The sequence below is a fragment of the Terrapene carolina genome, unplaced genomic scaffold (genome assembly GCF_002925995.2).
Source record: "Terrapene carolina triunguis isolate 2854851 unplaced genomic scaffold, T_m_triunguis-2.0 Scaffold231, whole genome shotgun sequence".
NCBI classification, from domain to species: domain Eukaryota; kingdom Metazoa; phylum Chordata; order Testudines; family Emydidae; genus Terrapene; species Terrapene triunguis.
In genome coordinates, this window is record NW_020664582.1 from 19,054,501 (window position 1) to 19,072,965 (window position 18,465).

An 18,465-nucleotide genomic window follows, 5' to 3' on the forward strand; every position below is an offset into this window, starting at 1 on the left:
AGCTTATCCGCTGGTGGAAGGCACCAGAGAAGGGTAAGGTTAGTTAACTGATGCTGTGTACAATGCTACCCACGTCAAAGACCTGCGAAAAGCGCTCGACTCCCGTCTGTGCTGTGCTGGCAGCAGCTCCAGGCCCCGTCACCGAGCATGTTGGCTGTTTCCTGTTTGGAAACCTGCCCGCCAGTTCTCCCAAACAAGTTCCGCTGCTCAGGCCCCAAGGCCTTGTGCTGGAGACACTGGACAGCTCTCCCCATAACAGCAGCAAGGCCACCACGCAATAGCTTGCTTAGAGAGACAGGCTGCTGCAGGGTGTGAGGAACAAGAGCGGGTGAAGTCCCTGTGACAGCTCCTCCCTCTGCTGCCCCAGCTCAGCCCGGCAGGAGGGGCCCCATGCCCCTTCCTTACCCTGCCTGATGCTCTGCGTTGCCCTTGCAGGTTGAAAGGCTGCCTGAGGCAGGTGAATGACACTGCCTCCCGCGTGGTGGGCCAGGCCTTCTTCAACGTGATCCAGGTGCCCTGCTTTGAGTTCACCTACAAAGAGCAGTGTGTGGAGCCCTATCTGTACATCTGGTAAGTCCTGACCAGGGAGCCTGGGGTGCTCCCCTGCCCCCCCACCAAAGCTGCACCCCCCTCACTCTGCTTCTCATCCCACTTCTCTCAAGGTGCAAGAAGTACAACACCGTGGCCATTGCGGTGCCCCAGAAGCCGGTGCTCTATGAGTTTGGTGGGGAACTGATAGACGAAGTGGCAGCTGGCTCAGACAGGGCTCCTTCCAGCCCAGCGCCCCAGCCTGGCACCCCCCCGCCTAGGGAGAGCACGGGCAGATGGGCACTTCCTCCCACAAAGCACCCACCCCCAGGCCAGGTTGTGACAGGGGCTATGGACAGCTTCCAGAAGTCTGCGCCCACTGGGCCCAAGCGAGAGAGCCCCGCCAAGAACCAGCGGAAGGGGAAAGGGAAGAAGAGAGGGAGGAAAACTAAGAAAGGAAAAGGGCTGAAAAAGAAGAAAGTCCATTCCAAAGCTGAGGTGCTGGGGCTGCCCACCCCCACTGCAGATGCTGCCTCCCTCCTCCCTAAGCACCTGGTGCTGGACTTTGGGGGGAAGGAGGATGTGTTCAACGCTATCCTGAATGATGCCCCCGTCGGGGAGGAGAGCCTGACTCCACGCGGGGCAGCGCAGGCTGAAAGCAGTGACCGGGGGCAGTTGAAGGCAAGGCCTTTGCCTACTCTCCAGCCCACACGCCCAGCTGCCAGCAAGAGGAAGAGGAGGAGGGAAAGAAATGGAAGGAAGCGCCCGAGAAAGGAAGCGGAGAGTCTGCCCAGGCCTGTATGAGACTCCCTGCAGCCAAGGCTGACCTTGCCCCGGTCCCCAAGAGGGCGGGTTGTCACTAATAAATGAGCTCGATGCAGCCGATGGCATCATGCTAGCGTTCTATCCCTAACCCTGCTGCTGTAGCCGCGTCTGCAGCGGGCCGATGAGACGGAGCTCCTGCTGCAGGGAGTCCTCTGTGACTTGGCTGCTGAGTCCCAGCGCTGTTGAAATGTTTGCCCAGGAGAGAGGTGACAATGCAATTTAGTACCTTTGCAAAGAGGGCCAAGGAACAGGAAAGACACGTGCCCCCCAGATCTAATCCAGCAGCGCGCTTAGCACAGCCGAATGGGGGAGAACGCTGCCTGCTGCAGGGGGACGGGGCCTGGGCCAGAAGCCCCTGCTAGTGCCTGTTCCACCATCGCTCTCCCAGCAGACGGGCAGTCACCGCGGTAGCACCAGCTCTGGCCATGCAGCTAACGGCACAGTCCCTGCCCTGAAGGGTCTAGGCAAGACGACAGCCCCTGGGGAGGGGTAGAAACAGACGAGGGAAAGCACGTGTGTGATCGCTGCACTAATGTGCAGAGCTAGCGGCTGTCTCTTTCCTGCTCCTGTATTTCCCCCGCCCCCCGAAATGGGTCATTGCACCAGGGGTTCCCAGGAGATACTTTGGCCCTGGTCCTTTTTGCTTTACTGACATGTTAGGGGACATGCTAACTGCCCCCCAGGAAAACACCCATCCAGCCCCTGCTGGCACAGCATGTTCTCCCCTTGCTTGGCTGCCTTTTAAAGTGAGACTCCCAGGGGGTTGCCGGCTCCAGGGCCCTGAGGATAGTGATGGGGGCTGCCGTTCCTGCACACCCACAGAGAAATAACCTTGGTTGTGTCCCAGTGGTTGGAGGGGAAACAGCAGCACAATGGGACACTGAGAGAACAGCGGGGAGAGCTGTGCAGAGCAGCGGGGGAGAATTCTTCAGGCTAATCCTCACGTCCTGGGACTGGTGAGCCAGGGGCCCCTGGTTAGCTCGGTGAGGCCAGCCCAGCACCTGACCCTCCCAGAGCAGCACTTAGAGTCTTTTGTTTCTGTGAACTGGGTGATTGTTTGGCCTAGGCCAGGCAGGCAGCACCTCAGGCTTTCAGAAAGGATCCCGCTGGGTACGAGTCTTGGGCGCTGTGAGAGGAGCGCAGGTTATTAAAGAACTAGTCTGAGTTACTCCTCACCCTTCATGCTGTTTCATTTCACATTGCTCAGCTTAGGCACGGAGTCATTTTCCCTGCAAGCTGGCAGGGCAGGAATGGCAGAGGGAGGATGGGCATGCAGATTTCCTGCACTGAGTTAAGGGCAGGGCATGCGTTTCCCTGCCCTTACCCTGCTTTAGCTCACATGGCTGGTCAGTACCTTGATTTGGGGCATTTGTTCGCTAATTGCAGCTTTTCGTTCATCTGTTTCTTCTGGAATTGGGTTGCTGCTGGAGCAGTTCTCAAGCCACTTACAGAGCTTGGGAGTTTATAATAATAATTCTCTGCCCTGCTCCAGTGCTGAGTTTCACACACTAACCCTCTGGCCAGCAGGCAGGTACTAACTCCATTTGACCGAAAGGGTCAGTGCCTTGCATACAGCTACATGCCAAATCAGCGTGTAGGGGCCAGAGCCCAGCCTGTGCTATACATACAGGTGGGGCTCCTGGAGGGGCACTTGTGAACATTACTGTCATGCCCACCTACCCGGCAATGATACGGTGTTCTGGAGGCAGGGCGCCCCTGGCTGCTTAGCCTGTAGCTCTAATAGTAAAGGTCTCTCATTATGTGGACTTTGGCTGCTTTGCCGCAGCCACTGGGCGATCAAGCGAGTGGAGAATGTGTCCTAAGGATCCCCAATCGGCTCAAGGTCTTGCCGGCTCTAGCCGAGCACTTGGATGAAATGTGTATGAATCGCTAAGAAGGCATAAGGCAGAGGTTTGCCCCTAATTACACAGATCAGGAAAGCACTGCTCCCCCTCTCATTCTGCACTGAGAGATGCAAAGATCATGCTGGAAAACAGACCCACCAATGCATGGGAGGTGTTTTCTCAGTGAGCTCCACCCTGGAGCCAGGCAAGCCATTCTAGCGAGGTCTCCCAGGAGACTAAAAAAGCCTTCATTTAAAACCAGGGTTTGGCCAGATGATCTTTATCTCAATTTCGGACACAGGAGCCCGGGTACGAGGTGCTGGGGGTACCTGTTCATGCAATGAGGCCTCTCACAGCGTTACCCAGCCACCCAGAGCATGCAGTGCTAAAGCAAAAAGCACAGGAGCGTTTACAGTTTCAGACTTTTGGGGAGATCCTGATTTAAACCTGGCACCGCCTCCTGCAGGACTCTTCAAATACTGTAAGAGAACAGCCCCTGCTCGCGAGAGGATGGGCCATTGCCCTGCCCTTAGACAAAGGATCATGAGAACCCAGTCACTCGGGCACAGCAGTGCAGCTCAGAGTGAGCAAGTGTTTTGTAGACAGCCTGACCCTGGAAACGTCCTTTCCAAAGCTCTCCATCCCTACCAAGCGGCCACAGGCAAGAGCGGTAGCAGAAGAGAGACCTTTAAAACCACGGTGCAATGCGTCTGAGCTCAGCCAAACGCTGCTAGGCAGAGTCTTTCCAGAGATGCCCTGGGTGCAAATGGGAGCGATGTAGTGCTGCAGCCATCTTGGCACTAACTCTTCCTCTGGTGAAGGATGCAGGGTGTTGGAGGGGATCTCGACTTGCAGAGGGAGGGCCTGGGATACAAGATGGGAAACCCAGGCTCCCGTTTGCTACTAGCAGCAGCTCGTGCACGTCTTCCCAGTCATCTCTCTGGAGATCAGACCAAACCCATCCCGCCAGAGCAGAGAGATGGTGGGGCAGCTACACCTGGCATCCCCAGAGCAGGGCAGGAGGTGGCTTACGGAGAGGAGAGCGTTAGTGCAGTAGGCAGGGAGAACGCTGGGAACAGTCAACATCCCAAAAGTAGAATTTTATTGATGGAAAGGGAAAAAACTAAAACCAAAGACAGCCATAAGGAGCAGCCAAAGCGCAATGACTCTCTGGCACGTTCCCTCACAGAGAGCTACTCCATAGTCAATTTCCTGTCATACAGAACTGAACAAAATAAACAAACAGCATAAGGTTAGTATGCTTGTTAATCTACCCCCAAGTAGAGCCCGCCTGCCTGGTAAGGAGAGGGATGCAGCCAGGCCAGCCCCCTGGGGAGCTGTAGGGAAGCCAGGCCCTGCACTCCTCAGAAGAACAGCTTCACCTTCGTGTCTCCTGCATCTCTTGGATGCAACAGGACCTTTGTTTCCTGAGCTGTCTGCTCCTTTCCCAGCTGAGGGAGAGCCCTCTGGGACTTCAAGCAGTGGGTTGTGATGTTAGAGCCAAACAGGAGCAGATCAAGCAACAAAAATCCTGCTTCCAGGCAAACTCCTCCTGGAGAAGGCAGGTGGAGAAATACAGGGAAGTGTATGAAACAGAGAGCCCTCAGGGCTGCTTCTGACCCAGGACAGACAGCCTGCGTTCCGTCAGCCTCCTCCCTGGCTCCTGCTTGGACAGAGAGGGCAGCGCCAGGGGGGTTGCCCTGATACACTGGGCTGAGAACCCCACACAACACATTCAACCCAAACTATTCTTCAGCATCAACCCGCCAGCACCCAGCAGGCAACTCGGGCAACACAAGAGGGGCATTTCCTGATCCACTGCTGTACTCTACTCAGTGGTGGAGAGGAGCGGGCAGGCAGTACAGGATGAGAAGAGAACACCCCCAGACTAGTGTTCAGTAGAAACACTATTTATTCACCCTTTTCGGTTACATGTGGACAGAGCTAAGCGGTATGACAGAGGACATGCACTTCAGGCTGATTTGCATTCTCCTCACCACAGGAGTGGCTGCCCTTGCAGTGCCTTAGGTCCTGCTAACTCCTGGGAAAGCTGCTGTTACCCAGGGTTTTGCTTTGCAGTCTGAGTTAAAAACCAACTGAATAAATATTGTCCCAAATGAAGCCAGGAGAGGATGAGCCTGTGGAACAGCTGTTTCTCTCTCTGGCAAGAGCCCTAGCCCAGAGCTGCTCTGCTAGCACACCCTTGCAAATACAGCTGGGGCAGCTGGTGGAGTTTTTGCAGAGCCCACTATACAAGGAGCCACCAAGCATACAGTAGCAGAAACGTCAGCAGATCTGGGTTGAGTTGTCCGAGCCCCCACATGATTTCGTTCCGTGGGTCGGAACGGGGACGGGCGACGGTCAGAATACAAGACGATCAAAATAAAACTTCGCTCTAGGCCAAGAGCTTGCATTTCCTGCTAGGTTTGCTTTCTAGTCTTTGGCTGTGAAAGCAGGTCGCTGTTCATTTCTAAAGGGTCTCGTTCGACCTTTATAACTGTTCTGCTGAGCTTCCCACACGGTGAACCAAGGTTTAGTGCGCAGAGGCATCTGCAGCATCCCGTCCTATGATCTATGTGTGTGTATAATTATACCAGCCCTGCCAAGTATATCAGCTCATGTGGGTGGACACACCAAGTGTCGTTTCACATCGTTTTATGAAGTATAAAATAGGAGTTGTGTGGAGAAGGGAAGGGAACTCGTTCTCAGCTGTTCTCCCTCCCCTTCCCCTCCCCAGAGAAAGAACAGAGGTTAAGGGTCAGGTCCAGCAAGGCCTATCGATCCATTTCATCCAGAAGCGGTGTGGCGTCCCCAGCAATGGACATGGGTGTGCTCTCAATCATGGGGCTGGGAGATGGACGAGGGGTCAGCCTCTGCTTCTGTTTCCTCCGCTCAGCCTCCTTCTCCTGTAGCCACTGCTCGGCCATTTTCCCCCAATCGATTGCAGCATGGCTGTTGGACCTAGACAGGCAGAAGCAGGAAGTGAAACATACGAATAGCAGGAGCCCAACAGGGTCAGTTTCCTTCCCCTCCCTCCCCAGGCGCTGCCTTCGCAGAAGGATGAGGCTACTGGATGCCCCAAAGTCTCTCTCTTCTATTCAAAGGCAGCCCATGCAGACTTCCTCCCCCAGCACGGTTACTGCATGCCGGGACCCACAGGCTCTGCAGCCTGAGGCAGCGGCTCTAGGATGCCTGCAGAACTCCGTGGGCCGTGTTCAGTTATGTCTGAGGTAGCAGATTCCTCGCAGCTGCAGAGTGGCTGTTAGTCAATGGGACCCATTGTGGCCAATTTCCTTAGCAGACTCAGTTCTGCCCTCACGCCTGGCCAAGGAACGGTGCCACACTGTCAGAGGGGGCCAGCCCTCAGCCCCTTGGACTGGCTTCTTTACCCCCCATCAGCACCACGGCCTGAATGGCATTTCCTCAGAGCCGATGGGCAGTGACTACGCTCTTCGCCCTTGCTCAGCCACAGTTCTCGCCAGACACCTCTTCCCCTGCCCTTTGAGCACCACAGCCATGCAGCTCCTTCAGGTGCACACACAATGTTCACCCTCCCCCCCCCGGCCTGTTCAGCTCGCCCCCTACTGGCAGCAGGCAGAGTTACGGCAGAACCTGTATCCTGCAGCCAGGGAAGTGCTCGTGTGGCAGGGCAAGAGCAGCTCAAAGACAGCAGAGAGCTGCCCACATCCAGCACCATGAACGAGCTACTCACTTCGGCTGCTGCCTCTGCCTGGAACTGGATGACGGCTGCGACTGGGTGGACTGGGGTGTAGTGCTGGCCTGGAGCTGATGATACTGCGGTGTTGTAATTGGCTGGCTGGGGGTCGTGTAGGAGTAGCTGGGGGTCATCAGAGGGGTGGCCACTGGCTGCTGGGCTGGAGTTGTAAAGACCTGCAAGAGGACAGACGCTCTTAGGCTAGTGCAAGGGGCAGGGCACCACTGGGGCAAGGCGTGACACAGATGCCCAGAGCACAGCACGTTACCTCACCTCTTACCCAGGGAGCAGGAGGCAGGGTCAGGCCCTGCCTACACATCACCAAGCCGCCATGCCTTCCTCAGGGAGCGGCTTAGCACCACGGGAGGGTTTGGTGGGGATTCCCATAGGGAGCGCTGGCCCCAGATGTCACCCCCCGAGTGCCTACTCCAAGGAGGAGTGTTTTAGCTGAGCGCTTCCCAAGGGGGGAGGGGGGCATCTGCTGCACTGAACCCAGCCTAGCCCTTCCTTCCTGCAGCTGTGCCGAGTGGGCGGGCGCAGACTCACACGGGGAACTGCTCAGTGGTGGGTTGGGAGCAGAGTGGGGCCATCGTCGGGCACTGGGCAGAGCTGGAGCACTCGCCTGCCTGTGCACCTCCCAGCTGAAAAGCCCTGCAAGCTCAGCACATATTTTCATAGCTAATCCCTTTCACATGCAGCTCCATGCTGTGGATACTGAAGCACGTCATGTGGTTTCGTGTCCCTCTCCCTCACCACTGGGTCCCGACCAACCCCAGGCATGTTCCTTGGGAGCCAGACAAACCTTCCTCGCAGCCAGCATTGCATTTCCAATGTTCCTGGCCCTGGGGGCAGGGAACAAGGCCCAGGAATCAGCACAGCAGGGCCGAATGCTGTAGCGAGGCCGGTGGCTGACCACTGCAGGTCTGTACTGCCCTTCGGTATCAGGGCAGGCCACTGGTCCATACAGCCCTTTGTGCTGTCTCCTGCACAGCCAATCTCTAATGCCGCCGAGGAAGGCAGCACTTCCATGAGAGACAGGCCGCTGAGCTGCTCTGATGAGAGCACCTCCCTTTGAGTCCCGCCACTCTGGCTTAGGTACTCAAGATACACCTACATGATATGCACTGCTGCCCCCTCCGCTGCCTCCATAGCCATACTGGCTGGATGCCCACTGTGCAGGCGTGGCATTGGGGTTCTGCCCTTGGCCTGTCACCGCTGCGATGGCACTGAACATCTGCGAGGTCATGTTCTGAGGCAGCGCGTTCACAGCGCGGGTCAGATCTAGAAGAGAAAACACCGAGTGAAGACACAGGAAGAGAATCGGACTCTGGTCTGGGGACTAGCTTCGGAGTCAGCCTCCATAGATCCGAGCAAGGAGAGAGGGCGGTACTCACCCGCTAGGTTAATGTTAGCAGGAGTAGCATTGATGGAGGCTGGGGTCCGGGTCCTGCTGCTGCTGCTCGGGGTGATACCTTGGGAAACAAAAGAGGTATGTGTGACACCCTGGCACCCCAATAGTCACCACTGTCAGGTAATTAGGATGTTTTAGACTGATACCTCACAAGGCAAAAGTCTTGAGCTGCTAGACAGGAATCTCTCGCTGGATTGTATGTGCTATCGTCATCTGTGAAGTTATGAAGTTTGGCTGTGTGTGTGTTACTGAAACATGTTGTGAGGTTGAAAACATTCACAAGCAGCCGTTCAGGTACAACAGTAAAAAGGCCAATGTTAATGGCTTATTGAGGAAATGCACACAAGCACAAGCATTACCCCAGGAACCGTGTACAATAGAAACCTCTCCGAGACAGCACTACACAATGGGAACTGTGTGACCCAGGTGACAGCAAAAGAGCTTTCCAGCAAGTGGGGAGAAGATATAAAAGGGGGACAATGACATCATGAGGGTACCTTAGTCTCCCTACAGCAACAAACCTGGAAACACCTGAGGAACAAGGACTGAACTGTGGGAAGTGATGGTCCCAGGCTAGAGGGATTGTTAGCCTGTGTATGAAAACCTGGGAAAGCTGAGGCAGCTTGTGCCTTAAGAATCTGCCAGCCTGTTTACCACTCAGGGTGAGAATTCGCTAATTCATATCCCACCTATCTAGTGTGTTAAGCTCAGTTACCAGTTTTGCTGATTTACTAAGGTAATCGGCTTTGATATGTTTGCTATCGCTTAAAAATCCATCTTTTGGAGTTAATAAACGTGTTTTGTTTTGTCTAAAACCAGTTTGTGGAATTCATGGGGGGGGGGGGGAGGGGAGCGCATAAAGCTGTTGTGTATCTTCCTACACTGTACAGCTCTCTGTGCAACGCAAGATGATAGAATTTGGGGTTTACCCTCCAGAAGGGGTGTGCACGCCTGGGAAGCCAGTACGTGCCCTAGGTGTGCAGCCTTCCCATGCAGGGGCTGGCCAGAACCGCACTGCTCGCACGGCAGAGATTCCTTCTAAGCAGTATTCTTTTATGCGGATGAAAAGCAAAGCTAAGCGCTTGAATCTTGTTTTCTTGGGAACATTTCCCACATACAGGAAGGCTCTGTTGAAATTCAGATCAATGGACAGGAGCCTGGAACGTCATCAAAATCAAGCTGGGATTTTCTGACGTTCCAGTAGGTCTCCCAAGCCATCTGGATCCCCGAGTTCAATTTGTGGTTTTTGAGCTTTGTTCAGCAAGGCCAAGCGTGTTTCAAGGACAGAGCTTCACAGCCCAGCTTCTCTTACTGAGCCCTGTGGCACAGTCGCAAGGACGACGCTGACCATTTCTGGTGCAACGAATGAGTCACAAACACAGGAGAGAGACTTCTCCACAAGACAGAGCAAGAGCTGACATACGGGCAGACAGGAGTTATATTTCCGTGTGTGCAAGTGTTCTCATCCCCAGTGCAGTCTCTCTAATGCACCAAGAGAATCCAGAATTCAATGGATCTGGGAAAGGTTCTTGATTTGTGATGAGCAGAGGTATGCCATAGGTAACCTCCTCTGTACACCCCGGGGAAGAGATGATCCGTGATTAGGGGCTCCTCTGAGCAGCTCAACTAACTAGGCTATACAAGTCCCTGTAATTGGAAGCAGCTACCAGCTCTGTAAGTGCACATCTGACTAATTGCTGACAGATACTTGATCCCATTTCCATTTAGACTATCCAAGGAGCATGAGCCAGCCCTTAGTCTGCCCACTAGTTGATTTCCTGCAGGACAGAACCACCCTGGTGATTAGGATTTGGGGGTCACCTGGCACTGGGTCCTGATAATGATCCTTAAACCACCGGAAGAGCCCGTTGACGGTAGGGAAGATCTGTCCCCGGTATCGGAATCCCTCTGGCGTTACCGTCACGTACTCTATCCTGCAAGGTCAGGAAGGGGGAGAGACGAGCACATCACACTGCGGCACAGCTTCACCGATTGCTGCAATAACCAGCTCCACCCAACACAGCGGGAGAAAGGTGCCCAGATACGAAGACGACGGGTGCGTCAGAAATGAACCCATAGTTATCTGAGGCACAGACCCTGCTGGGACCACCCGCCTTCAATCAGCTTCCAACCCAGCCCCAGTAACACTTGGCCATTACTCTGGAAATGCCAACACCTAGCGGACTGCTGAGGATACTCAAAGGGAATCCATACTCTCCCCTGCCGAGGGGTGGGATGTGGCTCACGATGGCCACCTGGTCAAAGGCATCAGCAGCCAACCTGATGAGACGACACGGGTGAGGCACCCGCAGGCCAAACCCCAGGGCTCAAGGCTGCTGCTACACACGGAACCAGAGCAGAGTCCAAGAAGAGTCAGGCGGGGACAAGCCGAGGCCCAGGCCCTGCAGTGACTGACAGCCAGCTGTACCCAACAACATACATGCACCACTGACCTTGGCTTCCCTCGAGGCTGATATCCCAGAAGGAATTTGCCAGGTAGCTCTTTACAGGCACAGATAAAGTAAGGAATAAAGGTCGGCTTCTCCTTCTTGGTCTTTATTAGAAGTTCTTCCAGTTTCTGGTTAGAGGGGAAGAGAGACAAACGCTCCATTGAGATGCCCTGTGCAGCCTGGGATCAGCGCCAGGACTCACAGGTGCGCGCTGATGCCCTAAGAACACTGCAGTGCTGGCTTCTGCCCAGCCCAGCCCTCCCCATGGCAGTGTCCAGACACAAACAACATCCAGTGGTTTCATCCAGGGTTCATTTCACAATACTGAGTAGGGCTGGGAGCTGTAACCACTCGGTGGAGGCAACTGGGAGGTCCAGATGGACACACTCGTGCTTACTTAGGTCAGCGCTCCAGACAATGGTGTGAGGGGAGCAGCATCCCTTTATCCCCGCTTTAGGGCACTCGGGTCCCATCTGAGAGCCCTTCCCCTAGAGTGAGGCAGCGGCAGAGATGCCTATCTGCCCTTGCCTTTGTGATGTGCCAGCACTGTCAGGCTGGTGCAAAGGCAGGGCCCTCCCTTTCCTGACGTAGACAGTGACACGGCCCAGTAAGCCAGGCCAAGCTCTCTGCTGGTTCTACCACTCCAAGCTAGCTCCCCCCAGACCCAAAGCTGGGAAGTGACCAACACCAGTACTGTGCGATAGAAGAGGTTCCTGTGTTCTGACCTATCTTAACACTGCCTTGAACTCAATGGTTAGTGTTCGCAGAAGCCAGGAGACTGATCTGGGACAGCCAGCTGCACCCAGCTCTGCAGCAGCCCCTCTGGGAGGCTCACCTTCCTGTCTCCGCCACTGCAGTCTTGGTAGTATTTGTGACTTAGCAGGTCTCGAGCAAAAGACGCCATTGGCTGGACATAGCGAGCGACGATTTCATCCAGGTCCTCGAATTCCTTGGAACGAATATAGAAAGAGCCACTTTATCCTGAGTCTGACTCCTGATCTTCCAGAGGCAAAACCAAACCCGCTGGTGCTGAGCGATGCCCAGGCCTTGGAAGCTCAGATCCTCTTAACCCTGAACTGCTACAGGGGAAGTGCCCGTCTGCAGTGGAGTGCAGGGCAAGGGTCCCATCTCCCTGGAGAGGCCCGATCCCTCAGACACATGCATGCCCTGTAGCATTAACGTACACCACCTGCACCAATGCAAGTGGTGGGCAGCTCGGTTCCTGTCAGTCTCAGGGATAAACAGCGACCCCAACTCTATTTGACAAGCTCGGGGGGGAAGCATTTTGTTCCTCAGACTAAGGGAGCAGCTGGGAAAATGGAGCACAGCAAACGGTCTTGCAGTGGTTGAACTAGATCAGGATCTCTCAACTGGTGGGTTGAAGCCGACCCGGGTCGAGGGCATGAAAGGCAATCGGGAGTCACGAGGCATTGGACATATAATCGAAAGCAAAGAAAAATCTCACTCCTGACTCCTCAAGGTCAAGTATTCTTGGTCAGCCTCCTGAAACGCACAACAAATAAGTTGCCCAGGCATTGATTGCACTGTCATGGATCCATTTCCCCTCACATTTACTTTAGAAATAAATGTAATGGGGCTGCATTGTTTTGTTTTGTTACCCTTCAGATAAGGGGTCACAGCGACCTGAAAAGGTTGAGAATCACTGAACTGGATTATCTAATGGGCTCTTCTAACACTAATCTCTAGGATTCTTTTACCCAGAGCCACCAGTTACTCTGGCTGGCTGCCGAGTATTCGCTCAGGAACGGGAAGGGACTGACATTGGAAGCTGTTCCCAAACAGTCCGGGAGCTCCTGGGAGAAGAGGAAAGCCTCAGGATCCTGCTCACCGGCTGTCCATGGCAGTTTCCAGATTTCCGCACCACCTTGTTTCTAACCCAGTTTTATGAAGCCAGGAAAGGTTTTGGTTTGAGGACCTATTTGTACCTAACATATGCTGCAAGCCAGGAGTGGCAGCACCCCAGCTTCTGCTACCACCTCTGGGTTCTAAACTCCAAACCATTCAATCCTTTAGCAGTTGCTCTGGGGTGACTGTGCCCTCCCCCATGCCGAGTCAGCATTTCATCTCCCATTTCACTCCGCCAGGTTCACGTCCCCAGTCACGTTCCACCTGGCTCTTACCTCTGTGTTAATCCAAAGGGTGGAGCCCAAACTGAAGGCGTTCTCCTTGCCCTCCTCTCGGACATCCACATGTTGGTAAATCCCATCGTTCACCTTCCAGGTGACAGTCAGGTGGTTCTCCCCCTTGCTGCTTGGCCGGATGATCACGTCCCCTTGGTCCATGGTCTCCATCATCTTCTCGGCTTGCTTGAAGCTGATGTTATGGAATGACGGGTGAGCGATCACCCTCTTGATGTATGCTGTCGGACACAAGTGGGCGGTTAGCATTCCCACAGCAGTGGTTTTATCGCAAGAAACATCCAATCACATTTCTTTTCCCTGCGGCAGACTGCGAATGTCCATGCCCCCGGTTCTCAGGGACCTAGAGAAGGAATACTCACTTGTGCGCTGCTGCTTCCTCTTGTAGTCTTCTTCCTGTTTGTGATCTGCTGCCTCAGCATCAAAGTCATAGTAAGTGTCTTTGGGCAGCTTCCATTCATTGTTCTTATCCATCAGGTCTGACGTCCTGCAGGTCAGGTCTGCACTGAACTTCTCAATGTCTATCTTCATGATCCTACAGTGAACAGTCATTCCCACCTGTGGAGGAGGCGCAGATTGGATTAGTCAGCAGGTGCAACTCACGTGCTGCACCTGTCACTCGGAGCGTGTCCTATCACAGCCACACCAGGTGCGGTGGGCTTGCCTCGAGTATTGAAAGGGACACATCAACCTGAAAATAAAAATCAGATATCCCTCTGAAAGCTGTTTATCTACCACGGTTACAATGACCCTACAGAGGACTAGACCTGGAAGGGATTAGAGGAGAATCTGTCTCTTCTCCAGTGTGTTTTCTTTGGCATTTCACAGCCCTTTGCATAGTCAGGTTCCTTGTTCTGTTGCTGGTGTCCCTAGTGCCTCTGAGCTGAAAGGGGAAGTGAACAGACAGCAAGCAGCAGTCAGGTGTGCACACACACACACACACGGATGGGGTGGCAGTACCTTTTTCAAGCCCGTCCAAAAGACCCTTCTAAATGAACAGGGGAGCCGAAAAACTCGTAACATTTTAAAGGTCCAGGTCATGTTGTTCAAAGGGTCTCCAGCAGAAACTGGAATGTTGTAGTCCATTTAACCATGTTTAAGTTGACCGTGTCCCCTTAAAGGGATTGCTAGGAGACCTCAGATCTCAACAGGCTAGTCCTTCATCTAAACGTTCATTCCCTCAGCAAGGATCCCAAAGGAGAGCACAGAGGTCCACCCTTCTCTTGTAATGATGTGCACATCATTACATTCTATACCCATGGGATCCTACTAATAGGGCCCAGGTCCCTGTTCTGAAGGAGACCAAGTAACTCAGACAGGCCACAGAAATGGATTCAACTAGGAAAAATAACCCTGAGCGAGGGATTCAGCTATAGGAGGAACTACCACGAGTGAGGGAACAATGACCCTCCAGGAATCTAGCAGCCGCTCCTCGAGCTGTGTCAAAAGCTGGGAACAAAGGTCAGCTCCTCATGAGAATGCCTTCCAGCCTCCCAGGCTCTGGACTTCATTCCGACTGTAATAAATCCTGCCCACTCTAGTACGCTAACTGAGTCACACCGTTCCCACCAGCCGCTAAGGGAGACTCGCAGTCTGGGAGAAGGAAGCGAACAAAAACCCAAATTCACTATTGATTTAGAGCCCATAAGGGAAAGAGCAGTTGCTGGGATATGTGGGGAAGAGAGAGACGAGCAGGACTCTGAGCCTCTGGTACCAGCTCTTTAGAGACACCCACCAGGAGCTGGAAGAGGAGATGCACTCTGCTCTCCTACCTTCACCCTTTCTTCTGGCCGCTTAACCACCTTGTCGCTGAGAAACTTGGTTGGTATAAAGCCAGTGACCCCGTTGTCCAGCCGTGTCTTCACCCCAATAGCCTGGCCAGGGCAGGAGCCACTGTCAAAGTGATTCCAAACCTTAAGGAAGCAAAGGAATAAGACACTCAGCATAGAAAACAATTTCCAAAGGCAGCACAAGTACAATACAGTTAGACACAGGAGACACATTCAAGCAGGGGCCTGGGTGTGCCAGAGAAAGACGGGGGTAAGTTCTGTAACACTCTGGCTGTAGCAGCAAACTGGAGAACCTGCAGCAGCTTCAGAGAAATTAAAAGACAGAGGTTTGAGTGACTGAAATTGATCCACGCAGCATTCTTATGCCAGTTACCCTCGGCTCATGGCAGACAGGTTTGCTTTGCAACAAGGAAGGCTAGAATGCTTAGGCTCCGTCTACACTTATGGCAGTGTGCAGAGTACAGGCATGACACATGTAGCCACATGCTGCAGTCAAAGGGAGGCTGCGTTCGCAGCTGGCACTGCAGCCTGTAGCCGTATGCCAGTGAAAGGCTTCAACAGTGGGGAGGCAGCGGGACACTGCGCTGCTAAAGGTTGCAGTGTAGCTGTGGGAGGCACTGCTTGGGTGTATAGAAAGGTCGTGTAGGTTCTGGACCCTTGGGGTTCAGGCACGTAGGATGCTCTTGTACATCCCTCACTGTCTATGCTGCTGTTCAGACCCGTGCCAGCTGGGCCTGCCATGGCTGCACCCTGCACGCTGCTGCAAGAGTCAACGTCCCTTTCAAATCGGAATCACAACTCCACAGCGAGGGGTGGGTTCTACTGAAGTCCCATGGCTGCCACGGGAACTGCTGATTACCCAGGGTCCTGACTATCAGGGCTGGAATTTGCCACTCTTAAGGCAGGACCCAAAAATGCCACCCCATCTAAGAGTAGGACGTCTGTGCTGGTTCTTAAATTGAGAAAATGGAGGTGAAATCAGCTTATTTTCTCCACCCCATGGGCGGCTTCTCTGGATAAAACAGAAGAGTCCAGACTCTGAATGTCTGTGGGGAAAAGGTGACCGACTGGCTCCCATCCCATGTCACACCTAGTCAGATATACTGGGCAACCCTCGCACAGCAACTAAGTGGTGCTGGCAGACCTAGAAAGAGGCAATTCCAGAAGCACTAGTAAGGATTCACATTAGGGTCACAGCCAAAGGCTCCAGTAGGGGTTGGGGACCCATTGTGCTGGGTGCTGTCTGAACACGGGAGGCACAATCTCTGCCCTGAAGCATCTCCTCTCTCACAAGGCCCCTCCGGTACTGCATGCCCCACAGGATGCTCCAGGGCAGCGTCACATCTGAGCAGCGTGACGACGGAGACGGCGCCTGCGGGAGCAGCCCAGTCCCTTTACCTCACTGAGCTCCGGGAAGTTATCCTGCTGACAGAAGGGACATTGCCAGAGGCCAGTCTCGTCATTCCGTATGGCCTGATCGTAGCTTTCGCCTTGGGGCCTCCTATGGGCTATCCCAGTCACGTTGCAGGTGATCATTTTGCCTGGGGAGAGGAAACAGGAGTATATCAGGCACATGCAAGGGTTGGACAGTGCCCCGAATGGGATGCCACGCAGGCCTCCCGGAGGCTACTTGGATTACTTAGTACTTCCGTACCTACGAGTGGCCTTCCATAAAAGCCATCAAGTGCGTCACAAACGGTCTGGTTCTGCAGCACTCCAACGAACTGCAGACCTTGCACCAGTCCCAGTAAGTGTTCACGGAGCTGCCATTCTCACAGACCTCCGCTGCCTGGCGCAGCTTGTGACGGCAGCTCTGTAACTGATGGAGCCCTCCCAGGAGATGGGCACGTACCTATGTAGAAAGTCTCTGGTGTTTCTTTGGTCAGCATATTGAAGACCTCCTCTGTGTTAGGAGAACGGTACGGGGTTCTCAGATCCTTGTATCTGCAGCTCAGCTCAGCTCGGATGTCGTACAGAGTGATGTGTTTGTCACCGTAACCCTGTTTGTACAATGGCATGGTTTAATGTTTGTAGGATAGCAGTCATGCTAGAAAAGCCCTGCGCAACCAAACCTCAAGAGTTCAGGGTGGGAAGGCAGCTCCACCCCCTCTCCCTTCCCCTTCACAGACCTGTCTCTCCAGCTCTTCAGCAAAGGCGTCAAGATCCAGGTCTTTCAGACGCTCTGGGTTTTCCAGGATCTCCTCTAGAGCTCCAGCTGGATTGGCATCCTCTGCTGATTCGTCGTACTCCAGGGCATCCACTGCCATTTTTCTTGCCCATTCATAGGTTTCAGGGTGGACTCTGGACCCATCTAGGACCTCAATGTAGGAATCCGTGCTAAACGAATTCAAAACACACGCATCAAATTGGAAACTCTGCAGGAGGCCAGAGGATGCAAAACCACTAAAGAGCAAGTGCTGCTGCTGCTATTCACTTTCACAGGTCACCGCAAAATTTAGCTGCTTTAAAAGAACAAGAATTCTCTTAAACGAACATGAAATAGAGAAGGGCAGAGTGCAGCCTGCAGCCACCCACATCATCTGGGCATAGCCTGGTTGCTACAGTGCACTTTGGCCAGTCTGGTCAAAAGAGAGTATTGCACGTCAGGGCTTGCGCCCTGTAGCAGGAAGCTGTGGCTAGAATTTGCTCTCTCATACTAATTAGGTGTGGTTAGTTGACAATGCAACTCTCTGCCCCAAACTGCTTCAGAGGTACCGAAACTTTGCCTCAGTCCAAGAGACCCTGCATTCACGTTCCTGGGGTCTGAGTCCTGTACACGCCCAGGCCCTGGCACTTGGAAGGGCCAGAACTCCCAGGGAGGGGAGGAAGGCTGAACAGTTCACCTGGCTGCCCTCTTTGTCCCCAGAGACTCTTCCAAGCCCTGGGGAGATAAAGTAAGAAGCGGCCCAGAGAGCACAGCACTGAACACAGCATGTTCCCGGCCCAGAGACCATCCAGAGATTAGAGACTGGTTTCAAACTGCCCTCACACTTTCTAGTTAACACTAGGTTTGGTTAATAACATTATTTTTAAGCTCTATACATTTCTCCACACAAACTCCCACAATCTTCCTTCCAGTTTACGAGCCAGTTAAATTCTTGTGCTGTGCTACTGCCCCAAGTTTGGGACTGTTAAAAGAAGCGTTAAAAATAAATCAAGGCGCGAGACCAGAACTAAACAAAAGGGTCGACGGGTCAGTGTGGTGAAAGGTACAAAGACGCTAACTAGGGAAGAACTGATTCTAACTTTGGTTTCTCTTCACCACAAAGGACCCCCCACAATCACAGCAGAGAATTCGTGCTGTACTGCACTGCTCTGCTCACACAAATGTTTAGGCTGAGTTGGCCTAGAGAGAGTCAGATTAATAACCAGTAATAAACTCACTTGGCTGGACATGAAAGGCTGCTGTACAGACATTCCTAGGAATACTGCCCCTGCAGAATGGACTCCCTTTCAGCCAGTCATTCAAGTACTAAGCCCATGCAGCTCGCACGTCACAGCACGCAGCACCATCCAATACCAACCTGTCACCCAGCGATGCTGTGTCGATTTTGATGAAACCAGCACAATTGATGAAGACCTTGGGTCCCATGTGACACATGGTGACTAGCTGCGTCCGGTTCTCCAGCCTTGTATTGTTTTGTTTCAGGATCTAAGGGAGGAGATTTTAGCATTAGCTTTGCAATGCAGCACACGGAGGGAACAGATATCCCAGCCCCGGTGGAAGACAGGCAAGGAAAAAG

General features: G+C 53.6%; 1 protein-coding gene across 2 annotated transcripts in view; it reads right to left on the bottom strand.

Annotated features, from left to right (window-relative positions):
- Positions 1-4,352: 4,352 nt before the first annotated feature.
- Positions 4,353-18,465, bottom strand: part of SUPT6H (SPT6 homolog, histone chaperone and transcription elongation factor) — a 42,861-nt gene continuing 28,748 nt past the window's right edge. For both annotated transcript variants that reach the window (XM_024207064.2, XM_024207066.2), the window contains exons 24-37: positions 18,247-18,374; positions 16,852-17,059; positions 16,575-16,722; positions 16,121-16,263; positions 14,705-14,845; positions 13,295-13,490; positions 12,915-13,153; positions 11,609-11,722; positions 10,777-10,901; positions 10,145-10,257; positions 8,307-8,384; positions 8,027-8,193; positions 6,910-7,088; positions 4,353-6,158 (exon numbers count right to left, since the gene is read on the bottom strand). In XM_024207064.2, the coding sequence (XP_024062832.1) occupies positions 5,972-6,158; positions 6,910-7,088; positions 8,027-8,193; positions 8,307-8,384; positions 10,145-10,257; positions 10,777-10,901; positions 11,609-11,722; positions 12,915-13,153; positions 13,295-13,490; positions 14,705-14,845; positions 16,121-16,263; positions 16,575-16,722; positions 16,852-17,059; positions 18,247-18,374 (2,166 nt within the window). In that variant the 3' untranslated portion in view covers positions 4,353-5,971. The remainder of the gene's footprint in view (positions 6,159-6,909; positions 7,089-8,026; positions 8,194-8,306; positions 8,385-10,144; positions 10,258-10,776; positions 10,902-11,608; positions 11,723-12,914; positions 13,154-13,294; positions 13,491-14,704; positions 14,846-16,120; positions 16,264-16,574; positions 16,723-16,851; positions 17,060-18,246; positions 18,375-18,465) is intronic.